The 21170-nt window shown below is 40.0% G+C and overlaps 1 protein-coding gene across 1 annotated transcript in view; it reads right to left on the bottom strand.

Annotated features, from left to right (window-relative positions):
• COL9A1 (collagen type IX alpha 1 chain) overlaps nucleotides 1-21170 on the bottom strand; it is a 90953-nt gene that overhangs the window by 51253 nt on the left and 18530 nt on the right. The window contains exons 6-18 of the mRNA XM_070418309.1: nucleotides 18906-18989; nucleotides 18172-18192; nucleotides 16651-16725; nucleotides 16301-16336; nucleotides 16131-16193; nucleotides 9774-9827; nucleotides 9485-9520; nucleotides 7194-7217; nucleotides 6777-6830; nucleotides 5457-5510; nucleotides 4797-4829; nucleotides 4025-4081; nucleotides 2314-2367 (exon numbers count right to left, since the gene is read on the bottom strand). Of these exons, the coding sequence (XP_070274410.1) occupies nucleotides 2314-2367; nucleotides 4025-4081; nucleotides 4797-4829; nucleotides 5457-5510; nucleotides 6777-6830; nucleotides 7194-7217; nucleotides 9485-9520; nucleotides 9774-9827; nucleotides 16131-16193; nucleotides 16301-16336; nucleotides 16651-16725; nucleotides 18172-18192; nucleotides 18906-18989 (645 nt within the window). The remainder of the gene's footprint in view (nucleotides 1-2313; nucleotides 2368-4024; nucleotides 4082-4796; nucleotides 4830-5456; nucleotides 5511-6776; nucleotides 6831-7193; nucleotides 7218-9484; nucleotides 9521-9773; nucleotides 9828-16130; nucleotides 16194-16300; nucleotides 16337-16650; nucleotides 16726-18171; nucleotides 18193-18905; nucleotides 18990-21170) is intronic.

The raw sequence follows: 21170 nt of genomic DNA, 5'->3' as shown, positions 1-21170 counted from the left end.
TGATTGATATGTTCATAGCAAGTTTTCATTAACAGGGTTTGGGGTATTTCCCACGGATTTTTGATAAACCTCGGAGTAATGTAGTTGATTTAAATATTTACCAGCAGAAGAATAGCACACAACTAATCAATAACCACAAAGTTAATGGCAAATTTAGAAGTAGAAATTTAATATCATTTCACTGAAAAAATTTTGACTATTCAAGCAGATATTCATAAACAATTTTTTAAATCTTTAACTAATTTGTTGAATAAATTCAAGGCAGCATCGTGAATCTGAATTCAAGCTCCAGGCCCCTAGTCTCAATTCTTCTTCATTCTGCTCTCTGTTTACAGTTACATGATTCTATTAGCCCTTTTGAGGCTCATTCTTCAATGAGCAATTGTCATCCTATTTTCATATGTCAATTTTCAAAGATACCACTGAAAGTTTTAAGTAACACAAACATGTATAAATTAGAGGAGTTTTCAACAATTCCAATGAAAATTTTGGCCAATATTGACCCTCACGCACCAAAACAATTTGAAGTTTCCTCACTGAAGGCCAAACCAAACTTGAGGGTTCAAATAACTAACTTGCATAGGTACCAAAATTACTGGTTTCCTAGGGAGAGTAGAGAGATATTCTGATTGACAACTCCATTCCCAAGTCCCATGGGATTGGGGATTAGAATTTTCCCAGAGAAATTGAGTCACCAAAAGAAGAACAAAGGGATGCATGGCAACAAAAATACCAGAGGTCTACATCTGCTTTATTATGAGTATTACCTTATGAATATCTTTTGGAGCAATTTAATGTTCATACACACTATTTTTTGTGCTTAGATAATATTCTATTATATGGCTATGTCATACTTAATTTATCCAGTCCTTCGTGATTGGACATATTTTTTTACTTCTGTGACCCTAGCAGACAGAATAAACCCTGGCACATAGCAAGTACTTAATAAATATTTGTTGAAATTATTAAATTATGATTTTAACATTCCATGGAGAAATGGGCATGCAGAGTACTCATTTTTTTATATTTTCCACAATTAGACATTAAGAACCCAGCTGTGATAGTCCCTATAAATAAAATACCTTAATTAGTCAAAGCCTAAGTAATAAAATATTTTTAAAATAAGTGTCCAAACTGTAATAAGGTACAGAAAATTGGCTTATTTATCCTGATTACCTGAGGTTATTCAACAGACTCTTATTTTCAAGGAGTTCAAGGATATTAGTTCCTGAAGATACTAATAAATTGTCTCTCTAGCTCTTAACATCCAAACAAAGGACTAATCTTTTGCCCTTACCCAATAAAAATATAGAAGGACATAGTCAACAAAGTCTAGAGAACCTGCATTGATAATAACAGTTTGACTTTAGAAAATATTATAGAACTAACAGAGACAAAAATTCTGCTATACAGAAAGTGAAATACTTAGACACTTAACGGAGATTTACACTAGTGGATAATAAAAGGGCAAATAAGCCCCTTTGCTTTAAATTTTAGCCTAATTTTTTAGGCAGAGCATGCCAGCCCCAATGCAAGTTGTGCTGTGGATTCCATGTTTTTGTCCAGATAATAACATAATTGCTATTGCTAACTTTCAGATGAGTTCAAATCTGACTTATAGTAAAATAAGGTAAAAAATAGCCCTATCCGGTTTGCTCAGTGGATAGAGAGTCAGCCGGCAGACTAAAGGGTCCCGGATTTCAGGCTAGATTCCCCCCAGTAGGGGGCGTGCGGGAGGCAGCCAATCAATGACTCTCTTTCATTATTGTTGTTTCTATCTCTATCTCTCTCCCATCCTCTCTGAAATCAATAATATATATATGTGTGTGTATGTATATATATATATATATATATATATATATATATATATATGAAATAAAAAATAAGGTAAAAAATAGATAAATTATTGCAGAACTTAAGATGAGAAGTATCAAACCAACTTCTCTGTTTGATAGTCTCAACAACACTTGTCATAAAATTTTGTGTAGTGGAGTGCAAAAACTAGCTGAATAACGTTTGACTATTAAAAACATCAAGAAAAAAAGCTGAGTGTGATTGATTTGAAAAGAAAAACCAAGAGGTAGCAATACAGGAAAGAATGAAAAGTATCTGGCTTTCTTTGTTTTTTATAATTGAACAACATTAAAATATTATGCTTAGCCAGACAATTGATACATCTACTGAGAACTTGTCAATTATCATTTGAAACGAAGAGGTAAAATATCACACTTTATCATTCCTTATAATTTCTTATAATAAAATGGTCACTACCTCCAAATTACAACTTACCCACTAAATACTCATTTTCCTTACCTTGTGGCCTTGTCTTCCAGGTTCACCAATTTCTCCTTTAGCCCCTTTATGTCCCTAACAAATGCAAAAATAAACAAATAAATAAAATAAACAAACAAATAAAAAGAATACTTGTACTGGGATTGGCACAGAAAGTGGTCAGAAGGCTCATTAAGTGATCTTGCTTCCCCAATTCTGTGTCAATGTGCTGCTAAGATAAAGGTTGTGTAACTACCGTAAATGACCTCAGTAATGCCACATGTATTACATGGCTGCTACATATGGTAAGTATCAGTCTTAGTTAATAGAAAAACACTGTTCTAGAGTAACAAAAGTTCCATAACCTGGTTCAGCAACATGATTCAATGACTATAGACCCCTAGATCCCTCCATCCAAACTTTCTCTCTCAGTTGGATTATGAGTATTGTCTTTCCCAATAAGTTACTTTCCAATGTGACAGCTCTGATCCAACTCAACTGGGGTCCTATGCTCTCTGGAGAACCCTTCTGCCTCTTCCATACCCATCTCCTTCCTGGAGGTGAATAAGGGCTGGTATAAGAAGTGGACTTCCATCCAGTGTAGCTCAGTGGTGGAGCATCGACCTATGAACCAGGAGGTCACAGTTCGATTCCTAGTCAGGGCACAGGCCCAAGTTTCAGGCTCAATCCCAAGTGAGGTTGTGGAGTAGACAGCTGATCAAAGAGATCAAAGATTCTCTCTCATCATTGATATTTTCTCTCTCTCTCTCTCTCTCTCTCGCCCCCCCCCCCCCCCCGAAATTAAAAAAAAAAGTGTGGACTTCCCTAGATGCACAACTCTCCGCCTCTTCTAATACACAATTTTAAATGCAAAAGGAAATCTCTAAAAAGCAGTCAGTGAGGGCTGCATAGCATGAGGCAAGATCCCCATCTTTTCTTGTTAGGACAGCTGTTCTACGCATGCATGTGCTTTGGGCAGTTACATGAGGCAAGTATGAAATGAACATTCCAACAGTAAGTGTATCAGAGCTTTCACTCTCAGAGCCTTTCTTGTTCTGAGAGTGCAGGCCTTTGTAAGTAGTAAGACACCGATCCAGGCAGCTGTGGGAATCCACCAAAAGTAAACTTAGAGAAAACCATAATTGGAAAACCAGTGCCTGGGGGCATTTCAGATCATAGCAGAACTCCATTGGTCTGATATTTTTCAAAATCACTTCAGACTCATAGACCAGAGATAGAAAACCAAATGACAGTAGTATTTGGTTTTGTTTTTTTATTTTTTAATGGAAAATTTGAATTATAATGTCAGAGTGAGAGAAAAATGCTTTTGGAATGTCCCTTTTCTTGCCTATTTTTCTGTTTTTCTGTTTTTTTTCTTTTTTCAAACTAAAATAGTTTCAACTACATGATGTGCACAATTCCCCTCACCATCCATAGAAGGCAAACTTCTAAATTTTAATTTGGTGTCTAAAGTGCCTCAGTCAAAGAAATACAATATTAGTATTTCTTCCCTGAACAACAAAAGCACTGAATAATCACACATCTGTGTCTCGGTAGGAAGACCTGTAGAGCCACCAGCAGGAATCTCTAGGATGAATAAGGACACAGACTGAGCCACAGAATGAGCAAACACAGCCTTACCTGACCCATCAAGTGGGGTCTGTGCACCAGAAAGGTCAGTGCTTAAAGGAAAGGCTCTATTTTTTCTATGGATAACACTCTTGAAAATAAAACACTGAAATTATTCTCTCACCCTCATGCCGGGAATGCCTGGGTATCCTGAGCGACCTGGTGGGCAGGCATTGGGACACTGCCGGAGAGACAGAGACAGACAATGCATAAACTAGAGTTTCCATTTTGTGGCAAAATGGTATTTTTTTAGGAATTCCAGCCACAGAACCCCAGTGCAATTTATTAAATAACTTGGAATAACCCGTTCCTTTTTTATTATTTCATATTTAATCAGAAAAGTACAGAGAATGTAGCAAACCCTGTCCCCCATGTATCCACCATCCAGATTTAATAAATGCTAATATTTTGCCAAGCTTATTTAAGATTTAATTTATTTTAAAAAAATGTTTTCAGATAACCCATAATACCATGACTCGATCCTTTTCCCCTCCCCCTTTCACTGGACTAGCTCTAACCTGAGGGTCACATCCCCTCATCAAATGTGCCAAAATTGCCTTTAGTGCAGTTTACCAACATCATTTGCAAATTAGTCTATAAGTAACACAAGTCTTTGACTTCTATCTTTAAAATGGGGTGATCTGGTTGGGGGGGGGGGGAATGCCTTAGACATAAAGTAAAAAGATTATAGGAAAACAAAGATATTTCTATAATGAAGAACAGTTACAGTCTGAGTGTATACAAGCTACCAGTCCACTAATGCTACAGCTTGCTCTGTCATCGGGGTAAAGCACAGAAATACAGCATGTTCCAGTGAGATAAGTTTAAAGAGAATTCATCTGAAGATTGCATGGTCTTTGATTTAAAACTATTTTGTTCAGAGGAAAACATCTTACCAACGGATCTCCATCATGAAAGCCAATTGTTCCCTAAAGTAACAAAATGTTAGAGTTAAGAATATACTTAAATATACTTAAACCTACTAATAATAGAAAGTTCACTGGACAAAATATAGATGTTCAATAAAAATATAAGGAACAAAGAGCATATACTATTCTAAAAACTTGCCTCATGGGTATATATCTTTTGGAGAACCCTAAATTGCATAGATTATTTCTTTCAGGGGATTGAAAGGAGATGAAATGAGAGGAATAGGGAATATGGGGAACTTGGAATCATAAACTTAAAATATGGATTATCTCCTACTTGAGCTTCCATTTTTTTAATTGCTTACTGTGTAAATCCTTTGCAAAAACTAGTTCATTTGAAAATGTTCTTTCATATGTCCAAATTCTGAACATCTGAGAATCACAAACATCAAAGGACTTCAAATATAATGAGTAAGCCATTCCCTGTGAAAACCGCATTTAAAATTATTGTGATTCCTCTACTTTTCTTGCCTAAAAAGAACGGTGTTCTGAATGGATGCAAAAAGTTGGTAGCTATTTCGGAATTTTAGGACAATGACTAATTAACAGGTACTTCCATTTTTGGTTCTTAGGTTTCTTTAATCCCGAATTTCAGTCACAGAGAAATTTAAGCTGCAGATAACTTACACTGGGTCCTGGGGGTCCAGGGGGGCCAGGTGGTCCTCTTTTCCCAGGGTCACCCTAAGTTATTTGAAAATTGTGACACAGTGGTTACATACATGTCAAAACACAGTGCAGAAAACTGGTGAGGCATGAGAGAATGATATTACTAGAAACCCCTACAGAGCTCAGCCATGCATAGACCTGTCACCAAAATCAATGGGTTGCCCATAATCCAATCAGCTCCACAAAACCAGAAGAATAAAGGGGTTCCCATCTCACCAACATAATAAAACAGGGCAGAGGAAGACTTGGGGGAAAAGCAAAGACAATTTCTCTATAGAATGATCACTTTCTCTATTCTGGAAACAAACTGGAAACACTATATATTTTTCTAGCTGATTTGCAGAGGAACTGAACAGACAATACTGCTAGTGCCATCCATCTAATGGCAGCAAAAGAAGGCCTGCACCCAGCCTGAAGCGTGAAATGGAAGGTTAATCTCTGCAGAGCCAGACTCTCTCTGGTGCTGGTCACCCACAGCCACCACTTGCTCCGTCACTGCACTCTCTTGCAATTGAGACAGAAGATCAAATGGGGCTAAATTCAAACAAGCCACTCAGGGAAAATGGATTCCAATTAGTCTTAATATCCAGAGTTTACTCCTGGCATCTGTTTTCCTTCATAATCTTCTATAAGAAGTTAAAAGCATCTTATATTTAACTTAACTTTACTAGTATAATCATTTCATATTCATTCAGTTGTTCAGTAAGTAAATTTGTCAAGCAGTAAACAAGAAAGGTATATAATCACACTTTGAGAGTGATTTCCTACTCTCAAGGAGTTTACGTAACATCAGTATTTCATGTTTAAAATATGTATTGAATATTAACATCAAACACTTATGACCAGTAATTTCTTCTATGAAGTTCAGCCCTTTATTGCCTAAAGCTGTTCTGTTAATTTGATTAGACTGTAATGGCCCTAACATAAATACCCGTGGTAATGATTGTAGCCTATTCACTTATCATTTCATGAAAAAACATTGGGCCCCAATCCTGGCTGAGTCTGTAAAATAGAGGTGACAACTTCCTGACTTGATCACTTATTCTGAAAGTTGGGAAGAAAATTTTAGCTGAAAACTTAGGGGAAAATTTTAAATCACTGTACAAAAACAAGGTAGCATTATTATCTTTGGTCCCCATCAATATTATGAACTGAATGAAATTCATCTGTCATTTTTTTGGATGTGCCAGGGAATAATATACAGTTTGGGTAATTTGCCTTCCCTAGTAACATCATCTTTTAAATCAGCAAATGTCTATCAAAAGATGTTGTCGTACTCACAATTGGTCCAACACGGCCAAGCTCTCCAGGGAGACCTGCTCCCCCAGGAGGACCCTGAAGACAACAAATTAAAGGGACATGGTCATTGGTGCATATTTTAACAATCCAGCACAATTGATAGCCAGTATGATAAACAACTGACTTCGAATTATGTGTCTGTGCTAGCTTTGGTTTCCAGTGAAACAGTAAGCCATCTGACCAAATTTTAATTACTTAAAGTAGAACAGAAATTTCTCAAGTTAATACAATATTTTGTTTAGCATAATAGAGGTGCTGTCATAGTAGCCACCTAAGATCATGTGGGTGGGCCACTATGAACACCAATAGGTAGAATGTTAGTTGGAGAGTAAGGTTGAGATCTGAGAAATAGGCCATTTTTATAGATTATGTAAAAATAAACCAAAAGATGATACTCACAGGGGGCCCAGGAATACCACGACCCTAAAAGATTAAAATAAAAATTACGATGATGTGTGATTTATATTTAGTATAAGGACAGACACAGGCCTAACCCAGTTCAAAAATAAATTATAAACTCTATCACTAAATAAATATATGATGCTCATTCTAAAGAAAGCACTGGATAAAGAAAAACAAACATGGCTCTGCTTCTAAAGGAAGTGGAAGCTTGTGCCAGCTCCTCTGATGTCTAAGCTAACCAGTAATATTTCTTTCCAAATTTTTTAAAGAAAATCAGTAAAGAAGTCACCCATGCTTGCCCTCAAGAGAACTTACCATCACTCACAAAGAGACACATCACAACCTGACAGTTTAAAGAGCTTTTCATTTGTTGTGTTTTATACGAAACCTACATTAAAAGCAACACAGTGTAATGTTTTATAATTTATAATGCGACGTTTGGATGTTCCCCCAGGCAAATATTCAGCACAGGGAAGCAAGGGAGGAAAAAGGGTCCAAACACACACTCTTTGACAGGCAGGACTCTATTCCCAGACACCAAATCCAGTAGATATTAAAAGTAAAATGGTGCCACTACTGAAATGACCTATGATGGGATCCTAATTTAATAGGCTGCATTTGATTTTAAAACTAGCATTCCATCCCCCTCTCCTTTACACTTTATATCTCTTTAGCAACACCAAACTGTGTAAAATTAGGGGTTGAAGCCACATCATATTCATCCTCCAAGCCTCAATTCCTAGCACAAGGTTTAGTATATAATAAACCCTAACTATATGCTCGTTGAACTTTATTAATAAACTGCACATCACCTGCCTAAAATCCTTTGTTTTCTCTCTTTGCTTTCCAGGTTCACCTTTCCTCTCTTGGGGTTCCTCATAACTCTTTTCTCGCCTACACGGGCTTGAATTGCTTTTATTCACAGCTATCTCTGTCTGATACCATATTCATGTTAGCTTTTCATCCTAGACTTTCTTTTCTAAAAAATCCATATATGAAGCATCCAATGGTATCAATATATACCCTCTGATAGTGATACTATTATTTCTAATTATTTAGGCAGCCATAATAAAAAATAATTTCACACGAGCAGTATGTTTAATGATAAGTGGAACTTTTTCAAGGCATTCTTTGAAAAATTGTTCCTACTTGAACATTTTAATATGTGGATCAATTTTGGGGAATGTGTTATGCTTTAAAATACCAAAGTAATCAATAAGTTATTTCATTATCGGAGACCTAGGTGACTGATAAATTTCACTACATTTTTTAAAGGCATCACTAAAAGATGTTGCACTCTTAGTTGAAAAATATGGGAGGAAGACCAGTGAGCTATTCACTTCTGAAAATAGGTTTTACTGGAAGAGCTGACGCTGAAATATGGCAAAGAAAACTGCAAATAAAAAACAAGGAGGAAAAATATAGATTAATGTCAAAAACAAAAGAGGAATGAAGAGCAAAATATAAAGGAAAAGCAGCCTGAGAACTTATTCCTCTTATAAATAGAAATAATGCAAATCTGCCAGATTGTACAATATAGGAAAAGATAGACAGGGAATCAGGCAGGTGAGAATATCTGATGGCTGGTATTTCACCCTATATAATAAAAGCATAATATGCAAATCGACCAAACAGCCAAACAGCAGAATAACCATCCAGATGACCATCCGGATGACCATCTGGACGACCATCCAGATGACCATTCTGGACCACACTCTGACACCCACTGGTGCCAGGTCAGCCAAGGCGGGTGCGATGTGATTGGTCGGGGGCCCAGCCATTGCCCCATGATTTCCCTGCAGAGGGAGACCCAGGCCACTGGCCCGCAGGCTGCCCTCTGCGAGGGAAGCCTGGGTCCCGGGTGCCGGCAGCAGGTAGGAAGCCAGTGCCAGCAGCCAGGGGAAGGAAGGCCTACTCTTGCAAAAATTTCGTGCATTGGGCCTCTAGTAAGAGATAAAAACCAGCTATGAAGAAAGTAGTGTGATGCCATGAGCTAAACACTGAATACGTTGATTTGCTGATGTTAAGCAAGAAATGTTTTCTATCAATGAGGGCAGAGGGGTAGTTTTCCATTGGGAAATACCACCTGCAAACAAACATATGTATTTTACTGCACATTCACATTTCTCTAAGGTGTTTCCACTCATATTCAGAATACTTACCATGCCAGGTAAGCCATCACGTTTTTTGTAATGTATATTATGTAGAAAACTGCATTTAAAATGTCCACAATGGCAAAATTTTACCTAAAGATAGATTTGCAATTGTATTGCTTTACATGCACTTACGGGAAATCCACGGGATCCCGGCACACCAGGTTCTCCCTAAAAATAAGAATAGCTTAGCTTTTTGTAGCATAAATATGTAAATATGCAAACTGCATAAATATTAAAATCATTAAAACACTCCACCTGGGTGTTTTTAATTTAATTTAATTCGGCTAAAACACAATTTTAGTTGAACCGTGTATTTCAGCTGCTTCACAACTTATCTGTGAGTTGATTTGCAGTCATTACAATAAAATTATACTTCAGCATTTAATTAAAACCAACAAGTAATACCAGATGGCCAACTTACTTTTTGTCCTCTTGGTCCCACAGAGCCAGGAGATCCATCAGGTCCTGTTAATCCCTAACAAAGCAAGATGATATTTGAACTGTTATAGCATCCTTAGTCAAACCATCAAGCTGATCATTTCATTTTATTTGTTAATTATGTACAGAATGGTTACCTATGTGTAATGCAAGTATTCATAAAAATATCTTTCTATATTCTTACTCAAAGGTAATGTTTAACATGCCATCTGTTAGTTACTTCATATTGATAAATGTTATTACATTCTAACTTCCTGCTAACTACATTGTTTATCACAGAGTTCAATAACTTAATGTTTTTTGCCATTGTTTTGAAAAAATGCAACATCGCAACTACAGTATTCTAATAGCTAAATCTGATGGAACAACAGGTCTTGGCTCTGTGACTTATCCATGTTTTAATACCTCCTTTACTTCGTTTATAAAATAAAAGCACTATGTGTCTCTATAACTCTCTAATAATGTCTTGAGAATTAATAAAATGTTTCTTCAATAGGAATTTAAAATAATCAATCTCCTTATTGCCTTGCAGCCACCTAAATAAAGCCCTCTAGCCCTGGGCAATTTGGCTCAGTGGATGGAGGGTCCTAGGTTCGATTCTGGCTAAGGGCATGTACCTAAATTGCAGGCTCCTCCCTGGCCCGGGCCCTGGCCTGACCAGGGCCTGGGCCAGGGGTGGGCAAACTTTTTGACTCAAAGGCCGCAATGGGTTCTTAAACTGGACCAGAGGGCCGGAACAAAAGCATGGATGGAGTGTTTGTGTGAACTAATATAAATTCAAAGTAAACATCATTACATAAAAGGGTACGGTCTTTTTTTTTTTTTAGTTTTATTCATTTCAAATGGGCCGGATCCGGCCCACAGGCCGTAGTTTGCCCACGGCTGGCCTGGGCTCATGCAGGAGGCAACCAATTGATGTGTTTCTCTCACATTGGTGTTTCTCTCTGTCTTTCCCTCTCTCTGAAAATCAATGGGGAAAAAAAAATATCTTCGAGTGAGGATTAAAAAAATAAAGCCCTCTAGCCATCTTCTAGCAATAACTGCTTAAGAACATCAACCTTCAAAGTTGAAACATTTTAGAGCATGAATGTTTCTATATTATCTTCCTTAATAAAAAATAGCTATAATTAAGTATATATTTTCATGTGTGCAACTATGTATATAAAATTTAAGCCACTTACTATAAAACACTTTATAACTCTCATATTTAATACTAAAGCAGTTATTAAAGCATGTCTCCAAAGCATGCACATTTTTTACCAGTACTTATTTTATTGTCATTCTCAACATAAAATAAATATTTGAATTTCCATATTTGGTGAAGATACATTTTTATATTTTTAATTTTTTATTTACTCTGACTCTTTTAGATGTCATTTATAATATAATCTGGAAATTATACCTTGCTAAAGATAATTTTATGTATATGTATCCTCATATATGCACAGATTTGTACATATACATATATGCATGATTACATAAATATCTTATAAAACCTATCTATTATTAAGATTTTGAAAAAGATTCAAGTGATATTGAGGGAAGGATTTCTTGAAATTATAAAAACCCTACTTAAAAATGGATCACCAAAATCCCATTTTTAATCTGTCATAGTCTACATAATTATCAATAAAATGCTTTCATGTAATTTATAGAGAAAGTTTGTTCACTGGTCACCATTTTTACATTTCTCTACATTAATTAATTTCCCTCATAACTCCATAGAGTGAATAAAAGGAAGTAGAAAAAAGTGAGTTGAAAATATTAATTACTGGAAGTGTGCCAATGAAGAAAACTATATATTAAACCCACACAAAAGAATTTTTGACAGACTGTCTCTTATTTTCAATTGCTCTCGTCTAATTACAACACTCTAACCTGGGAACAAGCCCCAACATCTTAGTTGCTGAGCACCTATGGTAACTGAACGTTGGCTTTTGTACTTCAGCAAACAAACCATACATCCGGAACCCTCTCTGGAAGCATAGATGGCACATAGGTTTTCTAAACCTCGGGGCATGTTTAACAAACGGAACCTCTAATTCCCACTTTGTGTATATGTCCAATCCTGGTCAGTTTTCACACACGCGGCCCACTAACCATCTTCAATCTGTGACTTGAATAACTGTTAAGATTAGAAGACATTGGCTTCTGTTTGTGGTAGAATTCCAGCTGCACAATAATAAAGCAGAACCAAGTAAAGGGTTGGATAACCTGGAGGTCGCCTCCTAGTCACTTCTTCTTAGGATCCTCCACAGGACCTGATAAAGATGTCTATCCCTAGGAAGTGCTCTGAATTAAACTGAAAATATATTCTGGTGTCAGCTGTTACAGTGTACTCTGTTATGAAATAGCCATGTAGAAAGGCACAAAACTCCATGAGCTGTAATTGAAATTTTTAGAAATGCAAAAAGAAAGACTCCATGAGGACAAGGGCTGCATGTCCATTCAATCCTAGAACATTGCCTCGAGCATCTAATACATACCCAGTACCTGACTATGGAATACAATTAATTTAGGTCAGCCTGGTAGGTGGGAAGATATTACACCTGTCCCTTCCACATCATCTTTATTTTTTGTTGAAATCCCAGCTCTGCCACTTATTAGCTATGCAACCATTCACAAGTTACTTAACTATATAGTGCCTCGGTGTCCTAATCTGTAAAATAGATGTAATAATAATATCTACCTCATGTGGCAATTTTGAAGATTAAATGGGATATAACACACAAAGTGCTTACACCAGTGCCTGGCAGAGTGGGCTCTGAATAAATGTTAGCTACTCTTATTGTCATCATTATTATATCATCAGCCCTGTTCTAGATGCTGGGAAGGGTTCACATGAATCATAAGACATGTTTCCTGCTCTCTGGGAAAGGGTTCTGCAAACAAATACAGATACTAACCACAGGCACTGTACTTTACAGACCTCTCACATTTCTTAGATGCCTTACTAGTTCTACTTATACTGACTTTTCAGAATAATTTCTTAATAACTCACTGTGCTAAACATATAACATCTCCCAGGGACAATAGTTGTATACATTCAGAGTATGTTCTAACCTCTTTCCTGTAGAAAGGGCATGGTTTAACTATAATTCCTATAATTAATTCTAATTATTCTTCTTCCTATCATAGATGTATGCTAGAAGAATAAATAAAATACTGTTTTACAGAGTTCACTGAGCATGTCACAGCAAATAAGGCCTATAAGAATGTCTCTAGCAATATTATTAATGACTAGAGGCCTGGTGCATGGATCCGTGCACATTGAAAGGAAATTAATTAGAAGGTGGCAGGCGGGCCGAGACCGGTTTGGCTCAGTGGATAGAGCGTCGGCCTGCGGACTGAAGGGTCCTGGGTTCGATTCCAATTAGGGCATGTACCTTGGTTGCAGGCACATCCCCAGTAGAGGGTGTGCAGGAGGCAGCTGATCGATGTTTCTCTCTCATCAATGTTTCTAACCCTCTATCCCTCTCTCTTCCTCTCTGTAAAAAATCAATAAAATATATTTTTAAAAACCCACTTAATATAGGATAATTACCTTTAACCATGTTCCTTTCAAATTCTTCTAAACATCATCTGGTAATGTTAACATGTAGTAATGTTAACTAAATGCAAAAAAAAAAAAAAAAAAATACAACTTTGCAATGAACCAAACAGCAGAAGACAGAGATTGGAAGTTTACGGTCCTACAACTACACTCAGGCTCACCTATCACGAAAGCATTATTGAAGCTTTCCTACTTCCCTGTGTCCAGGGACAAACAAACAGCAAACTCTGATCTAGTTATTGATATTTCTTTATTCTCAATGTAAAGAAAAAATGTAGAGTAAAAGACCTGTTTAAAATGTCAAATGAGACAAAGGGTGGAGCAAGAAAATTTTTTGGCTAAGAATCTTATAAGTCTCATGTGGCTCCATTTCAAAAAGTGGAAAATAAGAACCATAGAAATATTTATAAATAATTACAAAATATCAATTGTAAATTATTTTTATTATCCATTGAATTATCCATATCATTTTTCATTAGTAATTCAGATTCTAAAAATTCACTGTTACTCTTTTTCTCTGATTATTCATCTATTTAAGAACTTCATTTGTATCTGAATAAAGCAAAACTATCTAGAAAGAGAGTAAGTCTAAAAATCAAGAAATCTGGTTTCTTTCTTAGACACTAAAGAACTCTAGGTCCCTAAGGAACCTAGTGTCCTCATAATTATTCAATTTCCTTATCTGTGGAGAATAATATTAGCCAAACCTGCTTTCCAGATTGTTGTAACGTTAAAGGAAATAAAGTTTGCAAGAGTGCTTGAGAAAAATGCAAATTAGTATAGTTAATATTTTGCTTAGTTCTCGGAAATGCCTCAAATACTGGCACATAGATGGATTTCTTACTTTTTTTTCTTCTTCCTTTCTCTTTTTCTCTTGCTTTCCTTCTCACTCCCAGGAGACTGACTCAATGCCCTCATCAGACTCTCCCTGAGGGCCTTCCAGGATCAAAGTAAGCCACTAACAAGCCTTACTCCTACATTTTTTAACTTTGGAAATATGGTTTGTTCTGTACTATAGTACTGCAATTATAGACACACAAAAAATACTTATAATTGTTATTTACATTTACTTCTGAAGATTTTAAAGCACTTCCATTTGTTTATCCAAAATGTCTATTTATGTAGGGAAATTATAAAGCAAAACTAGGTATTGTCTTCCTGACCTTATGGTAAAAAATAAAGAATTTGTTGAGCATGCTACATAAGACCATAAAACTAAGATACAGAGAAGTCTAGCCCTCTGTCTGAGATTGTTGCAACTCAATAGCAAGACAAGATTTCAGGTGCTTCAACTACCACAAAAATTAATAATGATAATACTAACAGCAATAATAATAATAATTCAATCATAAAATGTCCTTTCACACAAAAGTCAAATCAAAGTTTCAAAGAAATGCAGAAATAAATCCAACCTATATTGGGCTACTAGTTTTTTAGTGGTCTTATATGTATTAGACTTTTTTATTATGAGACTATTTCAAGTCATTCAGAGTGTTAGTATATTATACAAATATTAATTTGATATTCAGTTTGCATTCTCCAAATATTCGTCCTTGGGGGCCTCACACACTATCACTTTGCCTACATACATAGAAAGTTCTAACTAGAGGCTTTGAAATGTAAAACAAAGTCTATCTCCTAAAGCATAAATACCATAGACAAATGTCCTCATTGTGATCATCTGGATAAAGAAAGCACATCTTACTAACTTGAAATCTTCCTATTTTGCTTTTCTCAAAATGAAGGATTTGTCTTAAAATCAAATCAAACATTCTTGGAAATTGCAATCATAGGTTTTCAGGTGCTTTCTGTGAGTCAGAAAAGCCTTTCGTTTGGGGAAACGACCTAAAGTGATAACTTGAAGGATAACTGGGATGCACCACTGTCTGTCCTCTGAGAAGAGATGCCATCTCCTTCTCCACTTGGTGTCTCAATCACAAAGCCCAGGACTGGCCTGAACTGGGGAACTCAGTCAGCATGAGCCGAGTGCCCAAAGACGGGAGAAGCTGAGAGTCCTGAAGTAATCTTTCTCTGAAGAGATATTATTCAGGATTAGGTTCACCATATAACTCAGTATCTGAGTGTCCTGCAGATGGGGGAAGGGAGTATGGAGATGGGTATATTGGGGAAGGGTTGCTGGTTTCTCTTCAAGCGACCCTAGCCAGCTTATTTTTATCAAAGAAAACCCCATGGAAAGAGAGATAACTAGTTTTGAATTTCCTATTCCATGTGTGCTGGCCATTCCCCTGCCCCTGCCCCACCCCCAGACACCCCCACGCACTTCCGGCCCTCCCCTCAACCCCAGTTTCTTTTTTCTCTCTGCCCCTTTCCCTGCCTGAGGTTTTTTTTTCTGAATTAATCTAGGGAGTGGCAGTAAAAGGACAAGAGCAATTACAGCGTGCTGCGAAGCCCCAGCAGAGACCAGTAGGCGTCCATCTCCCCCAGCACCCCTTGTGCCCTCAAGCGGGGCTGAGAGTGCAGAAGGTGAGCCGAGAACGGACTGTCTGAGCCAGGAACCCGGTACCACTGCTGTTTTCTGAAAGTTGGAACTGCCAGCGCTGCGTGCAGTCCCCAGAGAGCCTTGAGGTATGCGGGAGCTTCACCCTCGCGGGCCTCTTTGCAGAAAGCTGCTGCCTCCAAGTCAGCCAGGCAAATACAGGGCCACAGTCCTGTTCCAACTAGGTCTACCGCCTCCCAGCACTAAGTCTCCCCCTTCCTCCTTCCCTCCTCCTTCCTCCCCTACACACACACACACACACACACACACACACACACACGCCTACTCACGTCAGCGCCAGGCGTGCCAGGCTTGCCAGAAGCTCCCGGTTTTCCAGGTTCTCCAGGAGGACCCTGAGTAGGGGGAGGAGGAGCCAGGGAGAGAAAAAGGTGCAACGTTGAGACCCTTTGGACCACATCTAAAGGGACCGAGTGGAGTGCAAACGCGCTGATCAACTTACCGGGGGGCCTGGGGGACCCTTTGGACCTCGGTCACCCTGGAGGGGTAGGAGAGAAGGAAAGAGCCGTCACTGAGATGCTGGGACCCTCTGAGAGAATCCCACCCATGTTCACCACACAGATGGGGACAGAAACAAGGTAAATGATGGAGGCTCGTGACCACTGGGGACAACTGCCTCCTCCCTCCGAAAATCCCGAGTCTTCTACGATCCAACCCCCAACTGTCGCCCACGTCCGATCCCGCCTTTGGCTGGGGGACAACTTGCCCCTCAAAACACAACCTGGGAGCCGCTGGAGAAAGGGTAGGAAAGGGCAGGACTGGAAGACAGAGGGGCTGGAGATAGAAACTTACATCGATGCCATCGATGCCAGGAACTCCAGGGGGGCCCGGAGGCCCCGGGGGACCCTGCTCGCCTGGGGGACCTCTCTGACAAAAACAGCACACACGGGTTAGGGGAACACATTGGGCAACAAGGAGAAACCGGGCCATGTCCTGAGGCCCCCACCTCTGCAGGGCAAGGACACCCCCCTATGGAGGCCGGGTTTTGAAACCCAATATAACAAAATGTATCAAACTTCCAAGCTGCGCAGGTTGCTTGGCCTCTGCCACGTTCTGAACGAGGCTGAACAGTGGGGTCGGAGCAGCATGGAAACCCCAAAGTGGGGGAGGAGTCCTAGGGCCTCGCCCCTAAAAAGTGCACTAAACCAAAAGGGGGTCTGGAGGAAGGCAGGGCCTGATGCCTCTTTTTTTTTTCTTTAAAGGATTCAATCATGAAAATGGTGGTCACTGGATACCTTGATTGAATCAGTAATTGCAAGTCAGTGTTTGGACTAAAATGGAACAGCTAAGACTGGCGGTACTCTATATCAGATGGATTACAATATCGTTTTGTAAATCTTTCTAGCCCCGTAGAAATCTGAGGGCAATACTCTTGAGGGAAAGATTGGGGAGGAGTGGGCAGAAGGTCCCTGAAACCCAGCGAGCGCCTGGCCTCATTTCAGATTCACCTGCAGGGACACCCTCTTGCATGAGGTCTTTGCACCTTGCTTCAAAACGACACCGAATTTCAGACTGACCCTATGGAGTGACCCTGCTTATCACTTGCAAGCACCTAAGCTTTGAGGGCGCTGGAGGGACGGGTGGGGTTTGAAATAGTGTGAGCATGTTGCTTAGGGAATGTGGGGACTTTTCCACCCTTCAAAATTTAAAAAAAGAAAAAGAAAAAAAAGAGCTTCTTTCATCAAGGAAAACTTTGTTTTTCTAAACTCCAATGAGCAGACAGGTTACAATGGGGTCTTTGTAAGTGAAACCTCAAACCTCGGCTGGACTCCTCCGCCCCCGGCGCGGGAGGGAGGCCACGCCGGTGCCTTTGGGAAGTTGCTGAAATGTTTATGGGCGCCAAGGCTGCCCAGTGCCAATCCCCGGGCCACGGGCACCACTCGCAGGACACACGGCTCAGAGCTGCCCCTGCGGGCTGCAGGAGCGGGAGCGGGAGGTCTAGGGGCGCTGGCCTGAATCCCCATCTTCCCGGCTCCCTTTTGGCTGTGTCCAGGAGAGGGGTGGGGAGAGAAGGGGAGGTAAGAGGAAACCAAGCTAAAAATTAAAGCCGAATCTGGAGACACCGAGGGCCTTTAGGGTCTGAGCCCGCAGAGTTAGGTCCCAAGTGGGAGGAGGTGTCCTTTCCCGGACCGATGGGTCATCTGAGGTCCCCGATTCCCATGGTACTTGCTGCAGGTGCTGCGGCTGGAGTTAATGCGCCGCCCTCAGCCCTGGGGATGCTCCGAGCCCTCCCTACCGCTCCCTCAACAGCTGCGCCCCCACCTTCCCCTGTGTGCGCTGGGAAAATGCAAACACTTTTCGCCCCCAGCTTACCTGATCCGGAGCCTGGCTGGGCTGGTGGAGAAAAAGACGGGGAGAAAGTGAGAAGGCGCCCCGCCCCCGTCCCAAACTCTCGCACAACTTACTTGAGCCGCGCACAAGCAGAGCCCTGACAGCAGCAGTCGCAGCCCAAGGGCCCAGTGGTCCCGCGCCGTCCATGCCATGCCCACCACCCTCTGCTAATCCCCGGGACCGGTTCTGCCTCCGCCGCCCGGCTGGGGTTCGGGACCCGCCACGCGCACAGCGTGGTACTTCTTCCCCGCAAAAAGCGCCCCCGGGATTAGTGGTTGCAAAGGTGCCTGGGCGGGGGAGGCGTACGTTCCTCCGGTTTATGAATGGCCCTGGAGAGGGTCCTGGGGATTGGAGGAGAGCTTGCGGCCCGGCCCGGGGGACGGATAAAATGACAACAGTCCCCTTAACCCTTTCCCCAACCACACAGGCTCTGCCCACTGCTGCCACTGGCTGTCCTCAGAGCCTCCTCGGGTGGCCTGTGCGCCTTGGTGGGAGGCGAGTAGACCTTCAGCTTTCTTGGAGGAGCGTTTTAGGAGGGAGTAAGCGACCAAAGGTAGAATCAGATACCCCTGGGTGGTTTCTACCCTCCAGGCTGTGCTTCCTTAATATCTATCCAATGGGTACAGCAAAGCCCAGACTTTTTGGAGAAAGAGTATTGGAGGCAGGATGGAGAGGCATCAGCGGGGTGGAAGGGGCAGATGGTCAAAGGGACTCACCGTTATCCTGGCTGGGAGCTCATGGCAAGTTTCTCTGCTGGGTCGAAGTGGGTCACAATGGATCAGCATCCATTGAAGTTCAAACTGAACAAAGACAGCAGACAGTCAGTGCAGGTTCTTTTGGAGAGCAGAAACAGGTCATTTAAGAGAAAGGTGAGTTGGTAAGTGTGGTCCAATTGCTAAGTGACTGGGGACCAACTTGAACTGGTTGATCTCGGTGCACCAGGACTTTCATTGTTCCTTGAATATAAATTTCCACTGGAAATGGGCTGGAATCCCAAGTTTCTCTGATCATTGGATGCAGATGTCTTTAGCTCTGCATTACTCCAGCATAGCCTAGGCAGGAAACCGATTGCTGGGCACTGATTTTCTATTTCTGTTCTCACCACAACCGCCCCCCACTCCCCGCCCCTGCTCCCGGAAGTCCATTCTATTAAAATGAGACTGGAGAGAACAAAGAAATGTCCTAGTCACAAGCCAGTAAGACTTAGAGGCTGAATTGGAACCCAGGCCTACTGAACTCCACAGAGAACATATGTGCTAAGAGTTAATATGGGAGAAGAGTAAGGACAGACAACCAAAGAGGTGGCACCCAGGAATAAAGTCGAGGAAAGAAAATCGGATCCTGGAAGAAATATGCATGCTAGAGAAGACATCCTCCATGGAGTGGTCACAGGTTGAAATAGAAATAGGAAGGACCAGAAATGGTGGGAATGAGAGGGAAATCTAGGACTCAGAGGGGAAACAACATAATAAAAAAATATTTAGATTTGGTATAATTTTAGTCATTGGTTGCAGAGATATAAAATTCTAAGCACTTGAAATCCAACTTCTTACATTTTAGCAGGTGCTAAGGGAGAAAACAGAGTGGAACAGAAAAGATACAGGCCAAAGGACGAGTGGCCAGATCTGAATCCGAGAGCCTCAGGAGACAAGAGGGAAACACACACACACACACACACACACACACACACACACACACGTATTCCACAAGAAGCATGCCACTATGAGCCTTGCTGGCCCCTCTGAAATTGAGACAGTTCCTTGCTAGGCATTTCAAGTCAGACCCATATTTCTTGGTGAGTTGATTCTTCTGGCGTTATGTTGATGTCTAGTGAAGTGTCCAGGTCCCAAATCTAAACATTATCTCTTTTTTAATTCAATAATGAATTGTACTCCACCCCACCTGCCAAGTTGACTCTAGAACTGCTGGATCTAGAATTAACTTGGATACATTTTTCCACTGTTACGGATCTTCCAGAGTTGAAGTTACTGGATGGGAGACCAGAATTGGAGAGGATGAAGGATAAAGTCTTTCCCTTCTACCCACAATGAATGGAAAGTTCAACAAAATGAAGTTTTCCCTTATAAAAGGTCAAAATAAGACATTAAACTTTCACATTCCTGCATTGATGCCTCTTCTTACATGATTCTAAGTGTCCTAGAGTCCTCTTTCTCCATTATTCTTGTTTTTCTCAACCTTACCAGGCCTTTTCTCCAGAAAATGTGGATATCTGGAAAAATGAGTTAAGTAGGATGACAAGAAAGTGAGCCACTAAATCAAGACATATCTTAAGATGGAAATTTATTTGTGGATTCTATGATAATTATCTGTTTCTTCATGGTTTGAATTATTTAATAATAGTATACTGACATCCTTCAAAAGAACTGCTTCCCAAAGACACAATGTCTTGCAGGTAAGGAAATTACTTTCATCAAACACTATTTTTATTAAAATACTTTTGTATGTTTGGGAGAGATTTTATTTTGTTTTGTTCTAAATTGCAGTGGGAATTTTAAAAGGAAGATAAAAAAAAGAATGGAACAAAACTTTTTCTTAATGAATACTAATTACCTGGCAGTGCCTCAAACAACTCTTTGAAGCAGATCATACCTGGGGTGAAGTGGAGCAGAGAGGTTAAATCATTTGCCACAGGTCACACAGCTAGTAAAAGGCAGAGCTAGCATTCCAAATGTGCCTGGCTCTAAAATAAGAGTTTTCTCTACTACCCTACTCAGCCTCCCCAAAAAATGAGTTATAATTTTGTAAGGAGGTAACCAAGGCATGTGGTAGTTGAATATTTGTATTTATTAAAGATGAATAGAAAAGAATTATCTAGAAATTAAAACTATGTAAGCTAGTTTCCAACATCTGCTAGAAAACTTCAGAACTAGACTAAAACACTTTCATAAGAATTCAAACCTTTTCCTATTTGCATGCTTGTAACGGAAATATATCCAGAAGCAAAATTTCTAGTGTTCTTC

This window comes from Myotis yumanensis, unplaced genomic scaffold, assembly GCF_028538775.1.
Source record: "Myotis yumanensis isolate MYYU_CA2020_CCGP unplaced genomic scaffold, mMyoYum1.0.hap1 SCAF_6, whole genome shotgun sequence".
Lineage (NCBI taxonomy): Eukaryota > Metazoa > Chordata > Mammalia > Chiroptera > Vespertilionidae > Myotis > Myotis yumanensis.
This window is presented reverse-complemented; position numbering and strand designations above follow the sequence as displayed.